The sequence below is a fragment of the Sinocyclocheilus anshuiensis genome, unplaced genomic scaffold, assembly GCF_001515605.1.
Source record: "Sinocyclocheilus anshuiensis isolate Anshui unplaced genomic scaffold, SAMN03320099.WGS_v1.1 scaffold74, whole genome shotgun sequence".
Lineage (NCBI taxonomy): Eukaryota > Metazoa > Chordata > Actinopteri > Cypriniformes > Cyprinidae > Sinocyclocheilus > Sinocyclocheilus anshuiensis.
Window position 1 is genome coordinate 179,420 of NW_015546044.1, and position 23,563 is coordinate 202,982.

The 23,563-nt window shown below is 39.6% G+C and overlaps 1 protein-coding gene across 1 annotated transcript in view; it reads right to left on the reverse strand.

Annotated features, from left to right (window-relative positions):
* LOC107698986 (CUB and sushi domain-containing protein 1-like) overlaps window positions 1–23,563 on the reverse strand; it is a 320,519-nt gene that overhangs the window by 10,916 nt on the left and 286,040 nt on the right. Inside the window, exons 49-66 of the mRNA XM_016500120.1 lie at window positions 20,224–20,412; window positions 18,060–18,245; window positions 17,595–17,789; window positions 16,815–17,264; window positions 16,531–16,704; window positions 13,272–13,460; window positions 12,978–13,151; window positions 9,500–9,682; window positions 7,214–7,390; window positions 5,092–5,271; window positions 4,780–4,953; window positions 4,420–4,593; window positions 3,975–4,048; window positions 3,765–3,876; window positions 3,006–3,185; window positions 1,801–1,866; window positions 1,480–1,641; window positions 768–880 (exon numbers count right to left, since the gene is read on the reverse strand). Of these exons, the coding sequence (XP_016355606.1) occupies window positions 768–880; window positions 1,480–1,641; window positions 1,801–1,866; window positions 3,006–3,185; window positions 3,765–3,876; window positions 3,975–4,048; window positions 4,420–4,593; window positions 4,780–4,953; window positions 5,092–5,271; window positions 7,214–7,390; window positions 9,500–9,682; window positions 12,978–13,151; window positions 13,272–13,460; window positions 16,531–16,704; window positions 16,815–17,264; window positions 17,595–17,789; window positions 18,060–18,245; window positions 20,224–20,412 (3,152 nt within the window). The remainder of the gene's footprint in view (window positions 1–767; window positions 881–1,479; window positions 1,642–1,800; window positions 1,867–3,005; window positions 3,186–3,764; window positions 3,877–3,974; window positions 4,049–4,419; window positions 4,594–4,779; window positions 4,954–5,091; window positions 5,272–7,213; window positions 7,391–9,499; window positions 9,683–12,977; window positions 13,152–13,271; window positions 13,461–16,530; window positions 16,705–16,814; window positions 17,265–17,594; window positions 17,790–18,059; window positions 18,246–20,223; window positions 20,413–23,563) is intronic.

The window sequence follows — 23,563 nt, forward strand, 5'->3', positions numbered from 1 at the left end:
CACACACACACACACACACACACGAGCCACACACTCATGGCCCACAATTTTAATTACATTCTCCCAGGTGCTTGCCCCGAGTGCATTGGAGGGGGTTAGAGACGTCTGGCCCTGATTACCCAGCAATGATTTAACTGACGTTTTAATTAAAAGAAAAACTTTGTCGGTTCTCTGCTATCCCCAGGAGTGACAAGGTGTGTGTGTGTGGTTCAGGGTTTCAGTAGTTATAAGCAGCCCAAGGTCCGGCCCTAAACAAGTGCCCTTACATCAGCCTGTGAGTGTTGAAGTACACTTTGAGCACACTCAGGTTGCAGTAAAGGTTCAGAAACGTCCACCTATCAAAGTTGGAGCACAACTTTCTGAAGACTACATCTGCATGGAGCCATACCATGAAGCAGAAAGGACTTGCATCAACATAAAAGTACGGCTGTTGAAATCAAATGTAAGATGCTTCTTTTTCCCAGTAACCAGTCCACTTAAATATAAGCCAACTGGATGACTGGGTAAAGTTAAATCGTATCTACATGGTTCAAATATTTGATCTGTGGTTGCCTAATATCTTCAAAGCAAACAATCTATTTGAATCTAATCCATTACAATGTGGAAAATCTGTAGAATCATCACAATGATTATTGCTTCCACGTTTCACACTGCAGGGAGTCTTAATTTCAAAATGTCAGGATAATGATTCTACGGATGTACTGCGCACAAGGGCTTCCTGTGACTACGGGGAAGTTCAGAGGAAACGGAAAGAGAAATATACATACATGTCCATCCAATGCCCAGTTGTCAATTTTGAACTTGTTAACAAAGATCTCCACAGGACCTCGAATCTGATACACCTGCAGCAACAATTGGGCTTCTTCTTTCTTATAGATACCTGCAGAATTGAGAGGAGTGTTGATGGGTGTCACGAGTGTTCGCAATAAAACATAATTGCCAAGTTCTTGTATTTTTTTTATTTGTGTTCGTTTCATATGGATTTTCAATGTAATGACTCAATGTAACAATAATTTGACTAGTAAGATTTACTTTACATTACATTTTAAATATATGTGTACAAAAAAAAAAAAAATGTTTTTAAAATACACATACGCTAGTTGGTGAAAGTCAGAGCCAGTCTGCAGATTTGAGCTGACAGATTTTATAGAAAATTGTGGCGTGTATGGCAGTTACAGACTCAGATATTTGTAGCTTCATACTATGATTCCATCCATTTGTAGGATATCAAACATGACTGATATTTTGAGCCAATTTAAGAAAAAAAAAAAAATTTAATTTGTTACGTGCTTCATAGCAACAAGGCATGTGTTTGTCAGATTTTTCATTTTCGGCTCAACTTTTCCTTTAAGACAACACAAAACACAGTGCTAGAGACAGTACAAGTCAGAAAATTGCCATTACCTTGCTGCTGAAGCGTCACAAATGGGTCTTTGGTCAAATGTGTTGTGAGGTTAAAATAATAAAAAAATAACACACCAGCCAGATTAAGCTGTACTCCGCTGTGGTCCATGAGAGTGCCATTGACCCGACTGCTGAATGGTTCAAAAGCAGTTATGCTAAGCATTGCTGGCTGCTTCTTCCCTAAATATTCATATGAACCCCTCCAAAGAGAGTTCTTAGCAAAGACCCCACTTGGCACTGAGATAGAGGCACAGAAAAGAAGAACACAATGAAAGAAACAAACACAAGAGCTACTGTATTATACATTCAAGTGACTAAAATATTTTAGGGAAATATTTAATTAACTTGCCTTGCATTAAAAGATTACTTTAATTTATGGTAGACAGTGAAACTTACCGGGTTGCTTTGTGTTGGGCGGCTCTTGCACTGTTCCTGCAGTTTTTCCGCTTGGTCTGTTATCAGCTGAAGGACAAGTATATATATATGGTGTCAGATGAAGAGACATAAAACACCTGACAGGACCTTTCACAAGCAGTACTAATAAACATGCTTACATGACTAAAAATAATATGCATTATATTACAATTAATAATAAATGACTGTTGCAATGCTTTATAAGTAAATAAATGTGGTTTGGTTTGTTTATAATATGCGTCTTCTGTTATGTAACCCACGGGCATAATAAAGGAATTGTACCTTTAACACATCTTGTGCATTATTTGCAGCATCTGCCTTGAACTTTGTTTTCCTTCCTATGTAGTGATAAATTGATGTACACTTGTTCCCTGTGCCATTTGGGCTGAACATATACTGTAGACTTTGTATGATTTGGAATCTCACTTATTATATCTGAATACCCTGTGAAGTCCACTTTGCAGGACATTATAAGATGATTGGACACACACAGTGGGGAAAAACAGCTTTATTAGATGTCATACGACTATGTTGCCCCTCTCTGGTCTCCCACAGGTGCTGTTAATATCCTTCCACTTCAAAAGTCCAGAACCCTGCTTTCATAGCTTTATTATAAAAGATTACAGCAACATATTTCAACAACTCTTAGACTGTGATGCATTTAGGGTTTAACTTGAGACTAATGCCATCCTCCTTCAGCAAAGTAAAAAGGAAATTGCTAATCTTATATTGCTGCCCTATATGCTCACAGTCGGCATGGTAAATGCTCTATGAGAACTGTTTATCTGATGATATTTTATAGCAGTCTGGGCTTTCCAAAACCAAAACAAAGCATTCCATTGGGCTAATCAGAGCTCTACTAATATGAAATTTCAACAATAACATGATGAATTGGGCACAGCGATCACGCCAGTTGTGGAGATGAAACAGGTGGACGTGGCCATTTATCAACATTTGTAGAGAAGAAAATCACAAAGTGGTGGAATACGGTAAATCATTAAGTCTGTAAATCAAGCAGATGGGCTACACCAAAACACACATGTGGTATGAACATGCTCAAAGCCAATCAATCAATTTCTTTTACATTTTTTAAAAGAAAAAACAAATTGCATGTAAAAGCACATTTAAGTTCAGTACATTTTGGTTTGTGGGCTCACACACATATTTATAAAGTATTTTGTACATACGTGCACACAATGGAGGTTTCCCTGTCCAGCTGCCATCAGCCCTGCAGGTGCGGTGTTCAGACCCTCCAGCAAGGTAGAAACCAGACTGACAGGTGTAGATGAGCGTATAACCCAGAGATGGCAGCTCTATAGCACCTACATCTGCCTGTGCGGGGAGCTCCGGCTGATTACAGTGATGAGCTGAGGAGAGAAATAAGAGAGAATATCTTATATTGTGGAGGGTGTATTGTGGAAAAACAAACAAACAAACAAAAACCACATAACCATACAAATTCAATGAAATCAGAAAAGGTTGCTCTACATCAGTGGTTCTCAAACCTCTCCATGAAGTACCCCCAGCACTGCACGTTTTGTATGTCTCCCTATATCTGACACACCCACTTCAGGTCTTGCAGGCTCCAGTAATGATCTGACGAGTTGAATCAGGTGTGATAGATGAGGGAGACATACAAAATGTGCAGGGCTGGGGGTACTCCAGGACAGGTTTGAGAACCACTGCTCTACATTATTAATCACTAGAAATTATTTTACAATTATATTTAATAAATAATTAAAAAAAATGCATTTGAAAAAAAAAAGTATAGTAACAGATAAATCAGGCTAATATGTTTGCAAGATAGAACGACTGCTCTACATTATTAATCACTAGAAATTATTTTACAATTATATTTAATAAATAATTAAAAAAAATGCATTTGAAAACAAAAAAGTATAGTAACAGATAAATCAGGCTAATATGTTTGCAAGATTGTGGCTAACCGATGCACTCAGGCTGCATGCCACTCCAGATGAGGTTGGGCAAACAGGTCCGAGAGATGGAACCCAGAAGGAGGTGACCCTTTCTGCAGCTGTAGTATACTGAACTACCAATCTGTTGATATAAACACACAAATAGTCAATAAATGACAAGAAAAAAAAATGAAAATGAAAAAATAAAAAAACAATGTCTTGGTTTGATGTGATTAGCACCTGATAGCCTTGAGAGTTGTTCTGGTGGCCAAAGAGAGGAGTGCCAGGATCTACACAGCTGGTGTGACTGGGATCTGTTTTAGATAGATAGATCGATAGATAGATAGATAGATAGATAGATAGATAGATAGATAGATATAGATAGATAGACACTTCTTTTAAATTGCAAAATATTTCACAATATTACTGTTTTTTACTGTATTTTTGATCAAATTAATGTAGCCTTGGGGAGAAAGGTGGTTCTTAAAAAAAAAATGTAAATAAATAAATATTTAATATATTATAATAAATATAATTGAATGGAAATGTGCAGGGTTGCCAGGTTGCGAAATAAAACCAGCCCAATTGCTATTCAAAACTATCGTTTTGCAATATAATAATTTGTCAGAACTGTTTTCTTTCTTTCTTTCTTAAATGTGAGGACAGCATGAATACATCAGCTGACCTATGCAAGACGGCTGGGTTCCACTCCAGGTTCCATCATATTGGCAGTATCGGCGAGCAGAGCCAACCAGGATCAAAGGCGGGTAACATGAGAATGAAACAGAGGACAGGTATGTGAACCCTCGGTCTTCTCGCTTGCCCTGGGCTGGTATCCCTGGATCTCCACAAAATACAGCTGCAGAGAAAAAGAAATTCATTGAGGAGAATATTATACTGTAAGGTTTTAACATCATCACACAAAATGTACAGCCGAAATTTAGAGACATCCAGTTAAAAATGTTATATGTGGATTTAAATGCTTATGAACATTTCTGGTAAAACTCAAATTCTATTTTAAGGCTTCAGAAAAATTCACACTTACGAAAACACTGAGGCCGTTCGCCACTCCAGTTTCCTGTGCCCTGGCAGGTGAGGATAGTGGGAAGTGAAAGCTGGTAACCCTGATTACAGCTATAACTAATGCTGGACCCCCATTGGAAGTCAGACCCCACAACCTGACCATTCGGGATGCTGGGAGGTGCTCCACACACAATGGCTGCAAGAAAACATAGACAATATGTCATGTTGAAAAATGAAATAAAATAAAAAATAAATGAATTAAATAAAATCACGCAAGATACCAATCATTTGGAATTATACAGGAAGCTTCCATTCACAAGAGGTGGACTCAAACCTTTGCAAACTGGCTTGGTGCTGTTCCATGTGCGATCCTTGGTGCAGATGAGTGTGGAGGCACGATCAGCATCTATAGTGAAGCCTGGTGAACACTGGAAGCTCACAGTGTGGCCGTACGTGAAGTCAATGCCCAGTCTGATACCATTAGCTGGCACTCCAGGATCTCCACAGTTAATGACTGGAAGTGGGCAGAGAGAGTAAAGTGAAAGTCAAAGTAATACTGAAAGCCATTTGTGGTGCAATAAGAGGAAGTACATGGCTGAATGACAAGTGAGGACAAGTGTGCCAAAATTCTGATGATTTGGAACTATTTTATAATTAGCCGTTTCATTGAAACAGATAAATTTAGGCAGAAACATTTTCATATTAAAAGGGTCATAAACTGGAAGCAACAAGACGTTTTATCACTCTTGGTGGTGCCTTTAAATTAATGAACTGTTTTAGGCATCAGCTTTGGGAGGCTCTTTCCTCTAGTCACTTCCTGTATTCGGAGGCCACCGGCACCCGCTCTGTGCCAAAGACACCAATGTGTCTGGAGCTGTAATGTTTGCACGTCACCACCATTTGCTCCGAGCCTGAACAGTGAGCATTGTGTTTTTATGAGCATGGCAAGTCACTCGGGTGGCTGCCAAGAGGGGGACAGGGCTACTCTCTATCGCTCCAACACAGGGCTGCTATGTAGACGTCCCTGATCAGCTTGTGTCCAGGGCCGGCATAATGGAGAACACTGTGCTTCATTATTAATTCCTGTCTAACAATGCATTGAAAAGCTTCATGCGAACAAAACCAATTCAAATCCAGCCTCTGGATTCCTCAAGAGCTCAGCCACTGAGAGCTGTACTATTCAGAGCAGTTTAGCTTAAGAGAATCAAACCGTCTCTTTCTAAAGCCACTTAAGAGACCCTATGAAAAGACACCATGAGAGTGGTCGACTTATCCAGCATTCCATTCAACTCGGAAAGTGGGAATTTCCAACTTGCTATTTAGAAAATTGCAAAAGAAAGCCACTTCTAGTTAGTCTTGGAACATGGAAACTTTCCAACACAGAACTGTGATTTGCTGAGATGGTGTATGACCATGGTGTCACTCAGAGAGATGCAAATGGGCACCGACAGCCGTTTACTTTTAAGCAAATAAAAATCATTAATAATTCGAAGCTCCTACATTTGCTAAACAAGTTTTAATACTAAAATACTTGCCAAGACAAATGTGTGCAAATTAGGTAAATGATCCTCTCTCTTCATAATCCTGCAGAATAAATGCTTACTTTATCCTAGGCAATTTGCTTGCTAGGAGCTAGTCTTTGTTGACAGGTGAACAACTGCAAAGCTAATGATAACATTTCAGTTAGCCTTTGAGTACCTAGCTAACAGCTTAGCACAGTGCTAACTGGCTTTAAAAAAGCTCTTTTGATTAGGAGGAATATGATTTTCAGCTAGCATGCTAACTTTTTGCTCAGCCATTGGGAAAGAGGGATAGGATGAATAGTGAATTGCTACATGCTAATGCTATTCAGTGGTAGGTACAGTATCATTGGGGGAAAGGATGTTGTCATTCTAGAAAATATTGTATTGAATACAAATTTACAAATATTGCATGTAAGATGAGTCATTAATATTTCTGGTTTGCATTTCCCCCGGAAAAGGACTATACATTTAAAATGTGTATATTTGCTACTTTTGTCAACTTAGTTTAACTAGTATATACTATTGATGGACTTCTAGCCACAAAACTTTGATTTTGATTTCAAGGGGTCTTCAAGTCTTACCCAAAACTGTAAAGAGTTAAGGTGTGGTCACATTAACAAAATTTCAGCAAAAAGTTCCATTGTCTACTGTCAATAGAGTAGTGATATATAAAGCACTGTTCACACACAGTCACTGTTGGTCTGTTGGTCAAGGCATTAAATCCTTGTGACCAACTTTAGCTTGTTAAATTTGCATGAGGAAATCTTTCGCCTTTGTGCTAAATTCCCAATCACATGGATTCCTACTAAAATTACTTGATTTCATGAAAATTCGCCAAACAATGGCAAGTCTGACCGTACCTTTCGTGATGCTAGCTTTAAAAAAATGGAAGTCTGATCTATCTAAACTCCTGTTGAGGTGTTGATGGGGCACCTGTGCATTCCGGCATGTCCCCGGTCCAAGTGCCATTGACTGTACAATGACGAGTGAGCAGGCCAGTGGAGTAGTAGCCTTCTCTGCAGGAGTAGGTGACAGAGCGGGAAAACACAAGTCCATCGTGGAACTGGATCATGGAGTTGCGAGGAGTTCCAGGGTTGCCACAGGAGACCACTGCAAAAGACCACAAGAGAACATCAGATGGGATGCAAGGTGACAATAATACATGGTCAGCGTAGAACATGAATTCTAGGTGCAAGGGAAGCTTAAACACTACTAGGCAACTACATGAATCATAGGACATGCCCCTCCTCTGACCTGGACAGTTATTTGTTAATTTAGCGTTTAATTAATAAACACATTTACTGCAGGTGATTTCATACATTAGACAATCCTTTGCTCCAGGACAGGGCAGATGGAGCTTATTCATGGGTGTGTGCCAATAAAGAGCAGGTGGGCACACACTCACAACCAGGAACTCCACCAATATGGGCTAGAGCAGGGGTGGCGAACTCCGGTCCTGGAGAGCCGCAGCCCTGGAGAGTTTAGCTCCAACCCTAATTAAAACTCACCTGCCTGTAGCTTCCTAGTAACCCTTCAGGCCTTGATTAGCTTGTTCAGGTGTGTTTGATTAGGGTTGAAGCAAAACTCTGCAGGGCTGCGGCTCTCCAGGACCGACGTTCGCCACCCCTGGGCTAGAGGTTTGAGCACTGGAGACTTGCCAATATGAAAACAGAGCACTTGAGTGGTGAATACTGAGCTTAAAACAACAAACAGCAAACCTGTTATCATCTGTTATCATTACATACCCCAGTGTCCTTTGGCTCAGATTTTGCATCGGGATACACATTTAAATTGGAAATCAAGTGGTGACCCAACACAGTACCAAATATGATTATTAGACAAACCTAAATTTGAATGGTATGATGTTTTGGGTGGCAATAATTCACCACGCATTGTGGTCGGCATAATGTTTGGTGTATTTTCTAGCAAGAAGAGGATGCATTTGTGCCAAAATAATGTTTCACCGGATAGAGAACCTTTGATGTCAATTGGAGAATAAATGCTCAATTTTAAAAGTGAATGAGCCTATTTATTTTGGCTTTGTGTGATATTTGCATAGTTTGGATAGCAACAATAGTATTTGATTAGTATTTGAATGTAGGGTGTTTTTCCCTGCTTTCTTTTTTTTTTGCATCACGTTTCACCAGTTGACTACCACTATATGCTATATCACATAAATATAAAGCACTCCAATTCTGCAAAGAACGGTCTATTTCCTTATATAAGTAAATGTTAGGACATGAGGACATAAACATAAAAGTCATCTTGATTTCCCCTTTCACTTTCAGACGATGAGCTTGGATGTAAATTTATGAGTGGGGTTTTAGGCAGTTATTGATTTGTTCTCTTTAAACGTCAGCATTTTCTGTGAATCCACCTTTTAAGCCACCACAGTTTGCTGAACTGGCATGGATAACAATAGCCCAAGGGTCAAATCAATAAGAGAAACACAAACTTAGGCAGACACACAAGCACACACATTTCAAACGCACAACCCCCAAGCATTTGGGAGGTAGGAAGGGACTGAGATGACAGTGTGCTTTGTAGGAGATGCAAAACTAAAAATATCTTAAATGTTTAGGGGTGACTTAACAAGATGTGAGATAAAACAAATGGTTGGTGTTAAAAAAGCAGGGTAAAAAAAAATGACAGGCGTCTCCACATGGGTAATTAACCTGGGTTTTCTGCTTCTCTGACATACCTTTCTTTGGGTTGTCAGCCTGACTCTGCAGGCACTTTACACAAACCAACACGAGCAGAATAATAATGCTGTTTAAGAGACAAGGAGAGAGTGCAAACACAGCAGCCCAGTGTCCAGGGGACCAGCAGGGCTGGCACAGTGGTTTTGGCATCTTGACTGGATAGTGTTCAGCATGTTGAGAGAAAGGAAACATGGTACGAGTGGAAGTGTAACATGTGTACACCCCAGGTGTACTGAGCCGCTTTAAAGCTACAGACGGGAACAAATCAAGATGAAAATAACTTCTCGCCAACCACTTTCTACCTCAGTCTGTCTGTCTCCATCTCCCTCTTTTGTTTTGCACAAGTTTATACACAAGGGAATTTGTGTGCAGAATCAAACTGCTATGAAATAACTTGCTGAGAAATTTGCATAGGCTACAATTTTGGGTGTAGCAGAGTCTTCTAGAGACAGAAGAGATTAATCATCTGCGTTCAGCCGCATTCTTCTGCAGACCACCCAGGTTTCATTTTTCTTACCATGGCACTCAGGCTGGATGCCCACCCAGCTCCCGTTAGCCAGGCAGGTTCGTTCAGAGGAGCCCTTCAGAACGTAGCCAGGCTCACAGCTGAATCGTACAATGCTCCCTACGGAGAACTCCTCTCCCAGACGGATCCCGTGCACTGGAACGCCAGGGTCTCCACACATTCCAGCAGAATCACCTGAAAAAACACACATACATATGAGCACTTGGACACTTATTTTTTACATGTAGTTTCATATAGCAGTGTTAACAATAGGTATATCTTAAATCAGGCCCATAATATCAATTTTCACTTTCTTCATTTTGGTTTGGCTTTTAAAATTGCATGATTTAATAAAAAAATAAAATAAAATAAAATACAAAAAATAACCTAGAAATAAAATTAATTTAAAGTAAAAAATAAAATAAGTGCTAAATGTACAATACATGATATAAGGATAAGGATAAGGGAGCGATTTTAGACACAACTTGTTTAACCAATGGACACATGAGGTGTGGAGAAACTCAATAAAACTAAATCACTCCTGTTAAAATCAATGGAGTTGTCTATACACCGCAAGTACCATGGGTTTCAAACCCTTGGTGTTGTGTCTATGTACAATGAAAATACCCTCAAACCAGTCCAATTTAGATCCTTTGACAGCGAATGACTGGACAACTACTATCTAGATGCCCCGCAAGACTTTCAAACTTGCCATCTATTACATTAGGTTTTTAGTTAAAGAGGTTAATTGAGATTTACACAAGATGATGAGTAATTTCATTCATATTTATTGAACAACTCTCCGCGGTAGACCTGGCAAAGGAGATGAAAAAATAGGCATCACAGCGGCTTGGTTTAGGTGATAATTTACTTTGGATAAGAAAGCACCAGGGACAGAAAATGTCCCTTAATTTCCCCGCTCATAATGCCGACGTGTGTGCTCCATGATGTTCTTCAGCAAATCCTCTTATTTTGATCCTCTGATGCATTTACAAATTATCTTTATATTCCCTATGTATCCTCTGGTAATGCTCAACAAACAATCACAAATTCAAAATGAACGGTGAGTCTTTTGGTGAAGGACGCAGTAAATATGAAAGAAATACTATTATTTAAATATAGAATACCGTCTTCAGAAACTCACACTGACAGGCCAGTTATTAACCACAAGATGTCTTGCAAAAAAAAGCCTAATGCACTTTTTGACAGAAAACATTTTTTTTTTTTTGAGGAATATGAAAGTTATGAATTGTGACATTAACCTGTCAGTGGTTTTACAGCCAGGGATGAAGCTCTTCTGGCATATCTGAGGGCTGCGATGGACTGATGTGTTTATAGTGGAGCAGGGCAGCTCATTACCTGGCAGGCATGTGTGAGTCTGTGTCGCCAAGCCCAATATGAGAAGATTAAACCAGTTTATGAGGGGACACACACTTTGCCCTTCTGGACACTGCCTAGATGGCAATATTGTATTACCACCCACTGATCTGCGCTGTAATCCTGAGGCCATTGATCCATCATCTCACACGAGACCTTAGAGATCGTGTTATCTCAAATGTGAAAAATGGAGCCCATGCCCCACTACACATACACATTATATGGAAAAAAGTATTGTGACACACCTCTTAATTATTGAATTCAGGATACAGGTGTTTCAACCAGACCCATTGCCACAGGTGTATAAAAATCAAGCACCTAGCCATGCACTCTGAAGAGCTCGGTGAATTCAAGTGTAGTACTGTGATAGGATGCCGCCTTTGTAATGAGTCAGTTTGTGAAATTTCATCCTTGTTAGATATTCCATTGTCAACTGTAAGTGGTAATACTGGAAAGTGGATGCGTTTAAGAACAGCACCAACTCAGCCACAAAGCGGAAGACCATCAGAATATCACAGAGCGGGGTCACCGAGTGCTGAGGATACATGGTGCGTAAAGTTGCCAGTGCTCTGCTGATTCCATAGCTGAAGAGCTACAAATTTCCACTGGCATTAACATTAGCACAGAAACTGTGCGGTGGGAGCTTCATGGAATAGGTTTCAATAACCAAGGAACTGCATGCAAGCCTCACATCACAAGTACAATTGTAAGCGTCAGATGGAGTGGTGTAAAGCATGCCACCACTGGACTCTGGAGCAGTGGAAACGTGTTCTGTGGAGTGATGAATCACACTTCTCTGTTTGGCAGTCTGATGGGTGAGTGTGGGTTTGAGAACATTACCTGCTTGACTGCACTGTGCCAACTGTAAAGTTTGGTGGAGAGATAATGTTATGGGGCTGTTTTTCAGGGGTTGAGCTAGGCCCATTACTTCCAGTGAAGATAAATCTTAATTAATGCTTCAGCATACCAAGACATTTTGAACAATGCTATGCTTCCAACTTTGTGGAAACAGTTTGGGGAAGGCTCTTTTCTAATCCAGCTTGACTGTGCCCCAGTGCACAAGGCAAGGTTCATAAGACATTGTTGGATGAGTTTGGTGTGGAAGAATTTGACTGGCCTACACAGAGCCTTGACCTTAACCCCATCGAACACCTTTGGGATTAACTGAAATGGAGACTGCGAGCCAGGACTTGTCCAACATCAGTGACTGACCTCATAGATACCCTACTGAATGAATTGGCAAAAAGTCCCACAGAAACAAAATCTTGTAGAGAGCCAGCTATAAGAACAGAAGCTTTTATTGTTGCAAAGGGAGGATCGAATCCATATAAATGTCTATTTATTTAGAGTGTGATGTTATTAAAGTCCCTGTTTGTGTAATGGTCAGGTGACTCAATAGGGAATAATATAAATAAATAATAAATAAAAATATATTTTAATTTACATGTATTTATATATTAAATGTATATTTATAATTTATAAAGTTTGCAAAAATATTCCCATCTTTTCTCATAAGTTTACATTCCCTTGTGAGAGAATCTGTGAGTCTCTTTCATATCTACAAAAACATAGGAGGGTTAATTAAATATAAGAAAATAATAAAAATAAGATAATAAAAACTGTTTTATTAGTACTTTGATTTAGTACTGGAGACATGGCATGTACGTATTTGCATATATTCCACAAGACAACATATTTAACTCAATTTACACAAATTATCTTGTTCAAAAGTCCTTAATAATGCTGCCTGACTGAACATCAGTAAACTTTATGATAGCTGTGTATAAGACCTTGCTTTGTCCTGAGTTGCAAAGCTGGATCTCAGTATATAGTCACTGTGAGGAAGAACACAAATGTGCAGAGCCTGCTGGGAAACCAAAGGACCTGCAGAACCTGAAGGTTTTTGGCAGCTTCACTGCTCAGGACAAAATAAGGACTCAATCACAAAAGATGTTTCGAAATGAAAGTAGGTAGTCTAATTTGTGTAAATATAACAATATTACAATGAAACATATTTCTAAAATATATTTTTTTAAACCAATAAAGTACTAAATAAAAATCACGATAAAAACAGACAGATGAGCATGTTGAATAGGGAAAAGATTTCAAGTACCGGAGCAATGTGGCAGGGAGCCGCTCCACTGGCCATCCAGCTGGCACATGCGGGTGGTATTGCCCACAATGCTGCGCTGGCCGATGCAGCTGAAGCGGATAACAGAGCCCACTGTGCGTCTGTCCCCCGAGATCTGTACATATGGAGGCATGCTGGGACGATCACACAGAACCACTGCGGCAGACAGAAAAAGGCAAATCTTACCTACAGTGCACAATATCGATATACACAATTCAGAGTAAAGTAGGTTACAAAATTATTTGAGTAATGGTTTATCAGGTTAAGATGACTTACAGAGGCACTTGGGTAGGGAGCGGTCCCATGTGCCGTCGCCTTGACAGCTCAGAGTGCTGGTGCCCAGCAGGTAGTATCCAGGGTTACAGCTGTAAGAAACTGCGGTCTGGAAACTGTAACGATGAGGCCCGCTGGGCAGGACCTGTCTGACACCATTTTCAACATGTCCCGGATCAGTGCAGTTCACAACTGAGACGCAGAGAAAGACAGACAGAGAGAAAGAAGGTTATGAAGAATACTGTTGAGAAGCACACTGCAATTGAAAAGTTTGGGGTCAGTAAGAATATTTATTTTTATTTTTTTTGAAAGTGATTAATACTTTAATTCTGCAAGGATGTGTTAAATGGATCAAAAGTGACAGTAAAGACATTTAGGTTTTTCTTTTCTATTCATCAAAGAATCTTGAAAAAAAAATGTATCACTGATTCCACAAAAATATTTTCAACATTGATAAGAAATACATTTTTTGAGCACCAATTCAGCATATTAGAATGATTTCTGAAGGATCATGTGACAGAAGACTGAAGCAATGGCTGCTAAAAATTCAGCTTTGATATCACAGGAATAAATTACATTTTAAATATATAATATTTCATAATATTACTGTTTTAACTGTATTTTTTATCAAATAAATGCAGCCTTGGTGAGCACAAGATACTCTTTTTTTTGGCATAATCAATTTAATTTAAAATAGACTTTTGTGTACATTTCTATCTGGGTGACAGTAATTCATCATATGATGATCACATCACATGATCACATGATGGAGAAAAGTGTTATATCCATATTTCCTGTTCCTGTTCAATCCTAGTAAAGTCTACTGCATCCTCCACAACAAGCCAATCTAAACGATGGGAAACTGTGGCACGCAAACCACATTAAGCATTCATTTTTGGCCTTGTTTGTGCCATTAATTGATTTGTGCAATTTCTTTAGTGAATTGTGTGAAATAAATGATGCTGCCAGTGGGCACAGTTCATTTTTCCTGATATCCAACCAATTTTCAACACACAAAATGCCACAGAAAAAGATGATTTACGAAGAAGATTAAAGGCTTCTAGAAAAACTTCTGTAAATATTTGAAACCACATAAACACAAACAGTTGCTTCATTAATGGCTGGCACACGGTCTGGCTGAGGACATGAACTGGGCTTAGAGAGAGGAGAGATGGAGACATATCGGTGGTGTGTTAGTTATGAGCCAAAAAACAAACAACAACAAAACAAAACAAAAAAACAGAGAACGAGAGCACAGAAGGACAAAAGGGCATGATGGATTACCTAAAACAAAAATCAGCAGTAATTTGTATTCGTTCATGCACTTAAAGGTCCCCTGAAATGCTTAGAAACAGTTACTCTATGTGTTGACGTCATTTTAACTGAAACAGGAAGACAGGGCGGGACATATCAAGCAGCCCCGCCCCTTTTTAAAATAGCCAATAACGTTCGTTTATATCACAGCTTGGGCTAGAGTCGTTGAGCTCCGTAAAGCCGTATTTGACAGGGTATGCCAGCTACAATCTCATCCATATTGCTATAAAATATAGCATTCTGTGTAGAATTCAAAAAGCTCCGATACATTTTGTGGTCTGCGCCGACTCGCGCATGTGCTCCGCTCCATACAGCGCGAAACCAGACTTCTTTTTTTCCTCAATGGAAAGCATATTTACACTGTTTGAATCGTTCCCTGTCCCCTATATAGTGCACTACGTGCCATTCACTGTACAGAAATTCTAATTCTGTGGACAAGTGACCGATTTCAGCCGCCGCTTCAGCGTCTATTTTATAGTGTAGGGGAGGGGAGATTCTAGAGAGCATTTGATTGGACATAAAGTTTGATGAAAAGCTGAAGTATGATGTGACGTCAAAAAAATCGTTGAGCCGTTTTGGCGGAAGTGACGAACTGCAAGCTTTGAATGCTTATATCTTCTAAATGCGAATTTTGTCACTGTTTTGGAGCACACTGCCTTATAGATAACCTTAAGACTAACATATTGATACTAACACCCAAAAAACTTTAATTTTGATTTCATGGGGACTTTAAAGAAAACAAAATATACATTAAAATGCAAGTGCAACTGAGCAGGCCAAGGCAATAAAATGGGCCTATGTTTTGTTCTTTGAGTACTCCAACTGATTCTAACAAATTTAGCTGAAAACACTTCTGGCGACATTCTATGAAGCCAGAAACAGTGAAGCCAAATGAAGAGAACAGGCTTCCTTATTTGACTCCAGAGTGTCCCTTCTGCTGTTCCAGGCCAGCAATGTTCCCTTAAAATCTCTCCGTTAGGGACAGCTTCTCAACGGAATTAAGACTTTCCAGAGTAGTAATGCATGCTAATGCATTTAATAGCTCTTAGTAGAGCCAGCCTAAGCCATTTTCTATGATGCAACCATTTATAACTTAAATATACCAGCTTGATTTTTAACTAAAATGTAAATGGTTAAGTTAGAAATAAATACAGAAATGAAATCAGTAGAAAGAAAGAAAAGAAGAAAAATAAAAGAACTAAGGAAAACAATCTGTTTATTTGTGCTTGGCCGTAATTCGATTTTAAAATTGATGCTCCCACTGGCCAGTGGCAATTTTTGAGGGGGGTGGTTCAATTATCTGCAGATATAAGTCTAACCAACTTATCTGTGTGGTTTAGGAGGCCATTTTGGAGATAGAAGTGGCTCACTCAGACACAAATTGGTGCTGATTAGCGGGGCTGTGCAGAGGCCTGATTGATGCAGCTCCGAGCTCATAGCATTTTTTACCGGCTCCTTTTGTGCCATTAAACATGCGTCTTCCCACGCTCAGTGCTAATGATGGACCATGATGGATAGGAGACCGTGCCTGATATGATCAGACCACTTCAACTTCCTCAGTCAGAGTAAACACACATTTATAAACTAAAGAGATGTACGGAGGGGATGGATGTTACAACTTCAAAGAGTCAAATTTAAAATAACAGAGTGATTCATAACTTGTGTAATTGTTTCACTGTTTCCAAAAATATTAAGCACACAACTCTTTTCAACATTGACGATAAGAAATGTTTCTTGAGCACCAAGTCAGCATATTAGAATGATTTCTGAAGGATTATGAAATTTAGCTTTGCCATCAGAAGAATACATTTAAAACAGTAGTGCTCTATATGTCACATTTTGGCTTATATATGGAAACTCTTAATTGAACATCTTGAATTACACAAATATTAGCATAGACTGTTATTGTCTAGATCTGTGCCAGTCATCTTTAACCCACAGGACTTACTTTTACACTTGGGCAGAGCGTTGCTCCACTGGCTGTTCGGCTGACAGTGAGACTTGATTGCACCTTGGAGAACATAACCAGTGTTGCAGGCGAAACGCACAATGTCGTTAAGGTTAAACTGCATTCCCTGAGTCACACCATTAGCTGGGGTGCCTGGATGCCCACAGGTGATGGCTACAGAACATCAAAGCGACATATTAATATCCATTTACATGATTATTTTATTTCTCAGAGGCATAAAACTGTCAAAAGACATTGAATCAGATTGCTTAAGTAACACGTACGGACACAGACGGGTGTCTTTCCGGACCAGCGATGGTCCTGCTCACAGATGCGAACGGACACGCCGATGAGTCGGAATCCAGGATTACACTGGTAAACGACACTGCCCCTGTAGTTGTAATTCTCTCCAATGACCTGGCCGTTCACAATATGCTCTGGTGTGCCACAGTGTCCAGCTGTTGAAGAAAAACACCGTAAATGCTCATTCGGAGCACATAAGGGTATATTTTCTCTAATTATTGATGAATAAGTCCCATAAGAGAAGTAAAGCCACTCACCAAGACACTGGACCTCAGCTCCACTCCACAGGCCATGGGACATGCACTCTCTCACTCTGGAGCCCACCAGAGTATAACCCGTGTTACAGGAAAAAATGGCAGTCGCTCCGTACACAGATAATGTTCCTATTTTATTCCCATTTGGAGGGGTTCCAAGGTCACCACAGGAAATGACTAGGGAAATTCAGATGAAGAATGCATTTGTAATTCTTACTTTTACGGAATTCTGAATACAAGATACGTTGGAATTTCAAGTCCTGAAATAGCTTTTTTTCAAACTTTCCTTAAAATGAAATCATGACATACTAGATCATGGGTTTTCAATTAAAGTTTGAAAAATCATCATAATTAAAAAAAAAAAAAAATCCATCCATCCATCCATTCTTCAAACAACTTATCCTCTGTAGGGCCATGAGTTTCCAAAAAAAAAAAAAAAATCATAATTTGAAAATGCTGTGGTCTCTAAGCATGTCTTGATGTCACTATGGTCTATATTGCACTCACTTTCACAGGATGGTCTAGGCTCAGGGTAATCCCAGGTGCCGTTAGCTTGGCAGCGGATGACCCTTTGACCCTTGTAGAAATATCCAGGGTCACAAGTCAGCATCATCATGGCCTCATATTTATTCTGCATGCCGTAAATAAGCCTCCACCTCCCATGATCCACTGCGGAGTGGCCGATGTCAGGGCAGGTCACAGCTAAAGGATCAAAGTTAAAATTAGTTTTTTGATTAAGACCTAAAAGTAGTGCAACATATTTGTTTAATATTTATTTCTTCTAATTCATTTTAACAAAATCATTCCATTAATTTCCATGTTCAAACTAATTTTTGAATTCAAGATTAAATGTGGCCTAAGACTTTTCAAGAATTTTAAATAGTTAACAGAATAATACACATTTGATCTTTTCCTTCTTTTATCAGTCTTTTATGTAAATAAGAACAAACTGATCGGTGCTCATGAACTCACGGACGCAGCGAGGGCGGGTCTCCATCGGGCTCCACCTCCCAAACTCTTGACAAACTGTTGACACCGGCTGAGCGTTGGCCAATCGGAAACCAGGATTACAAGAGAATGTGACTCTAGAGCCGAGAGTGAATTCCTGCCCGATGACAGTGCCATTCACTGGCGCAAGGGGCATCCCACAGGAAACAACTGTGAAGGAGAGAAAGATTCTGACTTCAAAAAAACAGACTCAAGTATTTTCTCACAAAACCCCAAGGAAACTGGCTATATCTTTTCACCATCGTACTTCAAAGAATACTCAGTGTAAACACTCTCAGTGAACACACCAAAAGCAGCAATGTGACTGTGCAAACACAAGCTTGCAGTGGCTCTGGGAAGGTAAACAAGAGCAGCTAGAAAGCAACGGGCACAAGCCAAGATCTGGACATGGACTAAAGGACACAGAGAGAACACCAGCATCCTGTAGAGCCAGCAGAGAGTAAGGCTGATGATACACTGGGCAACTTTTTTAGCAATGTTGCCATCAATGGGCAACCAGGTGAGACACAGGGCCCACGACCGATCTAAAGTATCCAGATAGACATTTGTTACCAATCCTCAATAGAAAAGTGCCCAAGCAACATTGCTCAAAAAGTTGCCCCATGTATCATAAGCCTAAGAGAGTCATGAACATACCAGCTACAGTAAACAATATAAACACAACAATCTCTGGCCTTTTATTACATTTTTTCATCCAATGCAATAACACTTTTGTGGGCTGCTAAATAGTCTAAATATGTTTTGGCACCAGTGTATGTGTCAAATCAGAATACCAACACCTGGATGACACTGCTGATTTAAAAGTTTAAATGACCGTAGATTAGGCTTGCCGCGATAGACTGTGCTGACGGTGATACTGTTGTTAAGCCGCAACACCGGTTACGTCACTTTCCCACTGCAGCACCGACCCCCACCGTCGTTTTGATTTTTTATAGTAATAAAAATAATATTTACTTATTTCCAGTTTTGTATAGGCTACCTATTTAAACTATGTAAGTTATTTGTTATTTTATATCAGGCATAGCCTGCCGTATAGCATGGTGTATTTTTATTCGTTTTGTTAATAAAAGTTCTATGTTTTATATATAGGCTAAAGAGAGTTTGACGTTGTATTTTGTTGTTGCATTCAAGCAATTGACGCCAAATTGCCGCTAATTCGAAAGTGAAAGTAAAATGCGCACTGTGCTTTTAAGCTATTTAAAAGTGAAGGAAAGAGAGGAAAAGAGGGAACACCACTGCACCCACGGTGATACCGGTATTATCGGTGTTGTCACACGTCGATTAACCGGTGGGAAAATTTCCTCACCGTCACAACCCTACCATAGATCTGCCTCCTCTCCTCCTCTCATCTTAATTTGTCATTTAGCTATCACTTCTATCCAATGTGATTTACAGTACACTTACAGGGACATTCCCTCTGGATCAACCCGTGGTTAAGTGTCTTTCTCAAGGCCACAATAGTGATCATTTCATGATTTTTGGAGTTCATGATTTTACCCTCATTTGTTTGAACCTACAAACTTCTGATGTCCAGCCCAGATCAGTAACCACTATACTATCCTCTACAGTCTCAAAAGTCATTATAATGACTCTTCTTTCAAATGACTGACACATAATGGATGTAATATCCATGCTACTCAACTTTCAATCAATCATGAGTCAACTACGTCCCACTTTGAATACGAATTACGAATACATTCAGTGTGTTCAATAGAGCTCAAAGGCTCTTGGCCTAAGGCATCTCACACCATTCCTGTCAAATAGAAATTCACCTCTCTCACAGGTGAGGCCTTTGTTAGCCAGGAAGTGGTGATAAAACACAGCACTTCTGAGACTGCAAAACGGTAGACGCCGTGGAGGCCTCTGCTTTAGTGGATGATAACTACCTCTTTCTGAGGAGACTCTCCCCTCGGACAGCACATTAGCAATAGTCTTGCAGCTATGGCTCCTGGCTAACCCATTTATTGTGATGAGCAATTTGACAGATGCAGCCAAGCCCTAAACATTGATTGAATACAGAATTAGCCACGCCGGCGCCGGTCTATCACAGAGAGAGTTCAGCAATGAGAGGCAGATAATCGCCTCCAGACTTTCTCCAAGGTATTTCAGACAAGATTTTCAGACTCACCTTGGCAAAGCGGCACTGGAGCGTTCCATTGGTAGATGCCCTGCAGGGTGCGGGTGCAAGTGGCGGTGGTCTGGCCAATCAGGTTGAAACCCCGGTCACAGCTGAAGCGCAAGGTACTGCCAAGTTTCGTGCCCGTCTGGCTATGCACCGAGCCGTTCACCGGAGGGTCCGGGGTACTGCAGTATGCCGCTGTGGCACATACAAAGGTAAACACAGCCAGAAGTCAAAGACACATCAGTCTGTGAAACCTGCTGCTTATTGTTTTTCTATTCATCACCCTGTTTACTGGAAATAGCGGATATTAATGCAGTCTGGAGCTGAGGAGTGATTAAAAAGATGCACAGTATTGAATTGCAGGAACTTGTGGAAGGTCATAAATGATGGATATGTAACAAAAAAAATCTATCGTTTTGTGTACAATTTGTTAGTCTAGACTGTAATTCAGAATACAACGAGAGTCATTATACAAAGTTATGCTGTTTGGCATATGCTATCCAGGCCACATTGTCCCTGTGGCACATGAGGTGTCTGAGATCAGATCTTGGCAGGCTGTTCTCCTTGCTGACCAAACAAGAAAAAGAATGACCGTAATGATACCAGCATAATATAAAAGTAGGTGTGGAAGGAATTAGGAGGAAATGGGGCATGAATGCAATTTGTCGCATTATTAATTGCTATGACCACATTACTAGCCTATCTGTTTCATGAGTTCACATGTTCATATACTCCTTCAGCGATACAGGTAAACAGCTTTGGCAAGCTGCCAATAATGCAGATACTTGAGGAAGTTGCCTCCCGGACTATTTAATTAATGTAAGTTAATTAGAGTAAGATTAGTGGAGGTTTCCTGGAAGAAATGTCATGGGAGTGAGGCAGTCTGCAAAAATAAATATTTTTTTTTGTTATCCTTAAAAAAAAAAAAGAAGAAAAGTTAACTTGAGAAGGCAAACTGCACAGGAAATAAATTCTAGATATATTCAAGATACACTATATAAAGGATAATGCAAAAATACTGATTAAGAAAATGATTTTCTGCAGTGTAAGCCGCCGCTTATGTACATGCCCTTGTGTTGGATTAGATGAACAAGCTCTTACCAAACTTCCATTTAAATTCCATTACAACAATTCTAATTTCAGTCCAACACAATGTCTAGCCATGAGAATTTCCTTTAGGAGAGTGAGGGAGCACTCACACAGGACACATTCTGGCACTGAAAACAGCTAGATGGCAATAAAAGGCAATACGATGGAATAGAGCGGAGGGGTCTTGAGACATGTTTTTCAAAGCTGAACAGCTGTTAACTATAGCTACATTAAAAAGTCATAATAAAAACACTATGCTGATGGCACAAATCTATGCAATAGTCAAAGATGCACATCTGAAACATACATGGATAAACAATTGTGCCCCAAGTTAGCAATACAGAATTTGTATTATTTATTTTTTTTAAGTTGTGGTTTTCAGTCTGTTACTGTGTTGTGGATTTAAGATTATTTATATGTTAGTGTATTTCTAAAAGTTGACAAATATCACACTACCTGCATTTATTTGATCAACAATTTATTTATTTCTGTTCTAAGACAATGGATCAAAAATATCAATGTCTCAAAATATGGTTCATGGCTATGACATAAACCAAAAACTAAAAGCATTAAAAAAAAAAAAAAGTCTGGTGTCAACTTCCCAGCAAACATCAAGACAGGAGAGAAAACTGCACTCATCAAGTCATTTCATGGAAATTTTGCTCTTCACAGAAAATGTTAAAAGAAGTAAAAGCTAACCTACTGTAGGACAAAGAAAAATAAATAAATAAAGACACCAGTAATGGAATGGCAACCCTCAAGTTTCACAAGGCGCAAATCTTTCTAATGATCAAACCACAGAGACATAAAATGCTTCCAGCCTCTCGTCCATTAGCCCTGACTGGAGATTACAGATAATGGACAAATTTAAAAGTTTACACATCATATACCTGTAGTAAAACTTTGAAAGAAAAAAAAAGTGCACTAATGGTTTAAATGGCTTAGAGTGCGGTTTTAAAGAAGTTTTGTTTTGTGCGTCAAACCTCTCATGTGATAGAGCAGGTGCTGCCTTCTAAATGGCTAAAAAGATTGCTATTGATTGTTGGCCACAGAGGTCAAGCTGTAAGAGATTGCTTAGTAGAAATTTAGCCTTCCCGCTCAACTACTTTATGAAGTCTGTGTCAACCAGTCGCGGTGCTGTTTCCTACCTGACTATGACCCAAGAGCCCCAGCTTTGCATTTAATAAAGTCACGATACAAACAAACTCTCATGCCCCTTGTTTCTAAATTGCAAAGTTAATGCTGTCAATCTTCAACCTTTAAGCTGCTCCGTTTCTTCTTTTTCCAAAGAAAGGCCTTCACACTTCTCAAAGCCAGTCATTTAGCAAACCTCACACAGGTGATGGTGGGAAGAAAAGGTCAGGAAATAAAAAAGAAAAATGAAGAGAGAAACAAAAGAGAGAGGGAGGAGGAGTGGAAGGACCCGCTACAGTTGATGAAGTAACAGCCTGTGGAGATAAAAGATGGATTGAGAAAGAAAACGCTACGAAGCTTTGAATCTGTCCCACCATCTGTTTTTGTCCCACCAAGGTATCGCTACAGAAGGGAAACCATATTGAGGAGGGAAACCTAGGTGTGCTGCCGCTGCTAACCCAGACTGTCACAGAGCCCTACTGTATATCAAAAATCCATCATGCGAGGAGGAAGCGGAAAAAGCAAAACAAGCTGATGCCGAGAGAAAGGACCCTGATGAGCCAGACAAAGAGGTGATTAGTCATTCTTCTGAAACGCTAATGATTAGGAGCATACGGAAACTTTTTAAATATTTACGGGGTAATAACTCATTTAGAATTACACTATTGCTCATGAAATGGCGCAATCAGGTCTTGATAGCTTGTGGCAGAGTTTCCTGCGTAAATTCTGTTTTTGCAGCAGGGAGTCATAATTGGTCGTTTTGTGAATGCGTATCTTTAACTGTAAGTTGTCAAACATTCAGGCAGTCGAGGAGTCATTTGATATAATCATTTGTAAGCCAAACCAATAACTTATGGGTAATGGGTCTTTTTGGTTGATTCATTAAAAGAATTGGCTCATAAGAGTCATTTGTTCATGACTCAAATCACACTAGTTACACTGTACGTTTGTTTTCGCATGCAGGTAGTGAAGACGCAATAGTATTATTTCACAGTACCTAGTCTTGTTTAACTCTTTCCCCGCCATTGACGAGTTATCTCGTCTTTTACAAGAAAACGCTTCCCCGCCAAAGACGAGATTTTACGGCATTTCGTGTTTTCACTGTTATACACTCGGGGGGAGC